Source organism: Primulina eburnea, chromosome 16 (genome assembly GCF_022965805.1).
Source record: "Primulina eburnea isolate SZY01 chromosome 16, ASM2296580v1, whole genome shotgun sequence".
NCBI lineage: Eukaryota > Viridiplantae > Streptophyta > Magnoliopsida > Lamiales > Gesneriaceae > Primulina > Primulina eburnea.
In genome coordinates this window covers 22662187-22667852 of record NC_133116.1, presented here as the reverse complement: position 1 = coordinate 22667852, position 5666 = coordinate 22662187, and the positions used below count along the sequence as shown (strand labels likewise).

The 5666-nt window shown below is 38.2% G+C and overlaps 1 protein-coding gene across 1 annotated transcript; it reads right to left on the bottom strand.

Moving 5' to 3' along the window:
• Positions 1–3089: 3089 nt before the first annotated feature.
• Positions 3090–3605, bottom strand: LOC140816121 (uncharacterized). The gene has a single exon (XM_073175188.1). The coding sequence runs from the start codon at positions 3603–3605 to the stop codon at positions 3090–3092; it is 516 nt and encodes a 171-aa protein (XP_073031289.1).
• Positions 3606–5666: the final 2061 nt, after the last annotated feature.

Here is a 5666-nt window from a genome sequence, read left to right as displayed (position 1 = left end):
TGTTTGAGGAATGACACCCAACTCTTGGATTAAATTCCTCATCCAAACACCCTCCTTTGTTGCAGCCGATGCAGCTATGTATTCGGCCTCAGTGGTTGAATCCTCTTTGGTATCTTGCTTGGAACTCTTGGAAGCACCACCATTGAGCTTGAATACAAATCCAGAGGTCTATTTCAAATCATCCATATCTGATTGGAAGCTAGAATCAGTGTAGTATTCCAATTTTAGTTCTCAACTCCCGTGTACCAAGAACAAATTCTTAGTTCTTCTCAAGTACTTAAGAATGTCCTTCACTGCTTTCCAATGCAGTGGACCGGGATTCTACTGATATATGCTTGCAACACTCAGTTCGTATGCAACATCAGGTCGAGTAGATATCATATCATACATAATACTGCCTATGGCAAACGCATATGGAATGCGGCTCATAGTTTCTATCTCTTCATCAGTCTTATGGCACATAGACTTAGATAGAGTCACACCGTGAGACATTGAGATATCCTCTCTTGGACTCCTCCATAGAGAATCTCCTCAGTATGGTATCAATATATGTGGATTGGATGGGTCCTATCATCCTCTTTGATCTATTCTTATAGATCTGTATTCCTAATACATATGATGCTTCACCCATATCTTTCATTGAGAACTTACCAGCTAACCATACTTTAGTTGACTTCCTCATCCCAACCTCATTCCTGATGAGTAGTATGTCATCACCATAAAATACTAGGAATGTCACTGCATTCCCACTAACCTTCTTATATACACAAGCTTTCTTATGATTTTTGGCAAAATAAAACTCTTTGATACTGTTGTCAAATATGAGGTTTCAGCTCCTCGATGCATGCTTTATTCCATAAATGGATCTCTGAAGTTTACATATTTTATACTCACTTCCTACTGATGTGAATCCCTCGGGTTGAGACATGTAAATATATTCCTTAATATCCCCATTAAGAAACGTTTTCTTCACATCCATCTGCCATATTTTATAGTCATAACATGCTGCTATGGCTAGCAGTGTCCTAATGGACTTGAACAACGCGACTGGAGAAAAGGTTTCCTCATAGTCAACACCTTGTCTTTGAGTATATCCTTTTGCTACCAATCTAGATTTGAAGGTTACCACCTTCCCATCCGCTCCAAGTTTCCTTTTGTAAATCCATTTGCATCCTATGGGAACAATTCCCTCAGGTGGATCTACTAAGGACCACTCTTGATTCGAATACATGGTGTTCATCTCAGACTGCATGGCTTCAAGCCATTTATATGAATCAGCATCAGACAATGCTTCCTTGAAATTTTTTGGATCACATCCAGGAATAGGCTCATCTTGGTCCTTTTCAAGAAGCAGGCTCAACCTCTTAGGAGGCCTTGGGATCATTTCGGATCTCCTAAGAGCTTGTGTTTTAATTATTGGCTATTGGGGTGTGGGTTCTACTACTTGTGTAGTTGGTGGTTCTCGAATCTCATCAAGTTCTGCCATCTCCTTTTCTATCTAATACAAACTCTTTCTCTAAAAAGGTCGCATTCCTTGAAACAAACACATTTGTTTCACTGGGATAATAAAAGTAATATCCAACAGAGTTCTTTGGATATCTCACAAAATAGCACAAATTGGCTCTACTATCCAATTTGTCTAACTGGTACCAGGATTGCTGCCAAGATCTATATAAGTCCAGCAGGTCTTGGGTTCTAATCCTGGGGAGGTAAAAACACCAGTGCCTGGGCTGGAGAAGTTCTATGAGTAATGGGTAATGGGATAACCGTGAGGGGACTTAAGCCCAATCGGGAACAGCCCATGTGCATTAAGCAGGGCATTCCCATATTCTTAGATAAGAATATTAGGACGGTTTTCCAATCCATATCTCATATGGAATTTTATCAAATGGTTTTGTATGGACTTGATTCAACAACCTTGCCGCTGTTTCAAGCGCATATTCCAAAAGGGATGGCGGCAACTCAGCGAATCTCATCATAGATCGGACCATGTCCACCAATGTCCGATTACGATGTTCTGACACATCATTCAACTGGAGTGTGGTAGGCGAGTCCAATGTCAAAAAATCTCATTCTACTTAAGGTAGTCTTGAAAATCAGTACTCAAGTATTCTCCACATCGATCTGATCGTAGTATTTTAATACTCTTTCTTAGTTGTTTCTCCACTTTTGCTCTGAATTCTTTGAACTTTTCAAATGCTTCAGACTTGTATTTCATTAAATACACATACCCATACCTCGAGTAGTCATCGGTGAAGTGATGAATTATGAATGGCCAAATCTCGTGCTAACACTTAGCGGTTCATAGACATATGTGTGAATCAAATCCAACAGATCATGTGCATGTTCCATTTTCCCTAGGAAAGGTGCTTTGGCCATTTTTGCTTTCGGACAGGACTCACATGTCTCTAGAGAGTTTATGTCTGACGAGTCAAACATGCTCTCCCCACTATCTTGTGCATCCTTCTTTGTTAAATATGTCATAGCCTATCGTACTACAATTGTGCTTGGTTCAGACTGTCTTGTTTTTATATCTTGTTTCTACTGTTATCGTGTTTAATTGGACATCGTTGTTTGGAATATCTTTTATTCTTAAATTACATAGATCGTTTTGTATTTCACCCGTTCCAATCAAACAATCATTCTTGTAAATATTGCAAACACATTTGCTGAATAAAAAATAAAATTTATCTTAATCAAGCATTGAAATGAAAACTATATTTTTAACTAAATTTGGAACAGACAAAAAGTCTCTCAAAAAGTAATTTAAAATTATTTTCTAATATTAAATAAACGTCCCCAATGGCATGCACATCAACTCTTGCTCCATTGCTCATCCTTAGGAAGGTCTCACCCTCTCGTAGTCTTCTACTTCGTGTCATCACCTGTAAATTATTGCAAAGATGAGATCCACATCCAGTATCCAATACCCAAGAAGTTGAATTAATTGAGGCATTTATTTCAATATAGAACATACCATTGCCAGAACTCTTCTGGGCAATATATTTCTTACAATTGCGCTTCAAGTGTCCAAGCTTCTTGCAGTGGAAACAAATGGCTTCTCCTTTTTGTCAGGCTTTTCGGGCCACTTAGAAGTGTTTGCTGCCTGTTTCTTGTTGGGTTTGTTTTTTCTTGGAAGGACGATAACGCTTCTTGTTCTTCTTTTTAGGCCTTTTCTTTGTCCCAGACGAAGAGCCAACGAGGAAAACATGTTTTTCCTTCTTACTGGTGGCTTCATAACTTGTCAGCATGTTGACCAACTCTTCAAGGCTGGCCTCCAAATTGTTCATATTGAAGTTCACCAACTCGTTAGGGATAACAAGGTCCAGGCCCACTAACTTATCAATGAGCCCAATCATTATCACGCCATGCTCATGGACAAAGGCCCCTTCTCGCAGACGTGATGTCATGAGTTCTTTGACAGTAGCGTCCCTCAGTGGACGTGTTTGTTCACCATACAACTCTTTTAGGTGGCCGTAAATGTCAGCAGCATTCACAGCTCCCTCAAATCGCCTCTGCAGCTTGTTTGACATAGAAGCTAACATATAGCTCTTAGCTTGAAATTCATGGTCCCACCATTTTTCAAACTTAGATAGCTCTTCCATAGTGGCATTTTGTTTAGCTGTCTTAAGAGGAGCCTTAGTGAGAACATATGCTATCTTTTCGGAGTTTAAAACAATATTTAAATTCCTCAACCAATCATGATAATTTGGTCTTGTTAGCTTGTTTTGATCGAGTAAAACAGATAGTTGGTTTTGAGACAACATTGTAAACATACTGAAATGGAAACAAAACAAACATTAATGACTATTTTAAAATATTTTGTAAGACGTAAAATGTAATGCCCGAGATTTAATCACTATAATCAGATATTGATTAATTAACAGAATTGAAGTTGTAGGAGCTCGAGTGGAGAAGCCGGGCGCCGATACAATACAAGACCAATAGTTTGTACAGAACGTTTGGTGCCCGAGCGGTAGAAGATGACCGCTCGAGCGCCAGTGCACCACAAGATTTGATTTTGGATAGAAAGTCTGGCGTCCGAGCAATAGAAAATAACCGCTCGAGCGCTAGTATACAATAAGAATATGCTCAGACAGAAAGTTCCGCGCCCGAGCGGTAGTTTTTGACCGCCCGAGCGTCGACTGAGATGCAAGAAAAATAATCCACGTTTCTTTGAAATGCAATTGGGATATATATACAGATATAACCTTGCGTTTCTTCAGAAGAAAAGGACCGAAGCTCCCAGGAAGAAAATCCTTACGCCTTTTCATAGTTTAGAATTTTTATTGTGCAAGATCCGTCCGTCCAAATTTCAATCCGACTTCAGTATTGTACTTCTTTTGTCAAGAGCTTCAACAAGACGTAAGTTTTCTTATGTTTTGATATGATTTGAAAATATGATATTGAAGGAATCAGATATGATTCATATATGGTGTTATTGAGATATTAGACATCGTATAATTGAAACCGGATTAAAGAACAGATACCGTATGAAATTGTTATGATTTTCAGAATGTATTTGATGGAGATTTGATATCAGATTTGTATTGTTATCGATTATGAGTTGTGGAAATTGATATCTGTTGATTTGTATTGCTGGGTATTTTGAGATTGTGCAGTTATGCCGTTAAAACAGAATTAGATTGAGTTCTAATTATATCCAGTATTGAATTGAGTGGTATATTGATATTGTACTCCTCGATATTTTCATTGCCAGATTGAGTATTGACAGATTTGAATCCGAGACTTCGACAGAGTCAGATTGACAGAAAGAAAGGTATAAATCAATGTTAACTGGGAGATCGACTTGAGTCAGATTGGACTCAAGTTTCCCGAAAATCACATACTTTATTTTATTGCATTGATTTTTGCATTTATCATATTGATATGCTTAGTCTATTGATTTATAGCAAAGTGTGTACTGAGTTATGGGCGGAGATGCCTAGTCATTGGTGGATATGCCAAGTCTGTGGTGAATATGCCGAGACACTGGATGATTGAATTATATCTATGTTGCTTAGGAGTAGATCGACTCCTATCGCTGAGATTCGATATATGTGCCAATGTCCAGGAACCGGGATCCCTAAATTAGAGATGAGTCGAGTCTGAGATGACTAGTCACTAGTTGATTTACAGTTTTATATCGATTCATGTTTTCAGATTTGATACATGTTATTGATGACTGTTTATACTTTTATATATGTTTTTATATGATTGCATTTATTCATTGTTTATACTGGGATTATATTCTCACCAGAGTTATCCGGCTGTTTTCATGTTTTTATGTGTGCATGACAACAGGTGGGACATGATCAGGGTCAAGAAGAGGATGAGAAAGGATAAGATAGCGTGGAGATCCGGATCAGAACTAGATAGGCTTCAGCACTTGATATATAGTAGTTGAACCCTAGTTTGATTTTAATGTATTGAGTACGAGACATATACTTTACTTTTGATATGTATATCAAAGTGATTCAATTACGTTCCACAGTTGTATTAAAAAAAATTAGACCATGTTTCTCTTAATTGATTAAATTATTCAAAAGAACAATTAAGAAATGAATTAGCGTCCTGGTCCCCACAGCATGTGGTATCAGAGCAGAAGGTTCCAGAACTGTAGGTTCTTTGGACTGAGATAGAAGAGAGTGAGCGGGGTAGAATGA

Bases quoted from the DNA above. Each gene is read 5' to 3' on its own strand.
- LOC140816121 (XM_073175188.1), bottom strand. From the start codon at position 3,605: ATGGAAGAGCTATCTAAGTTTGAAAAATGGTGGGACCATGAATTTCAA.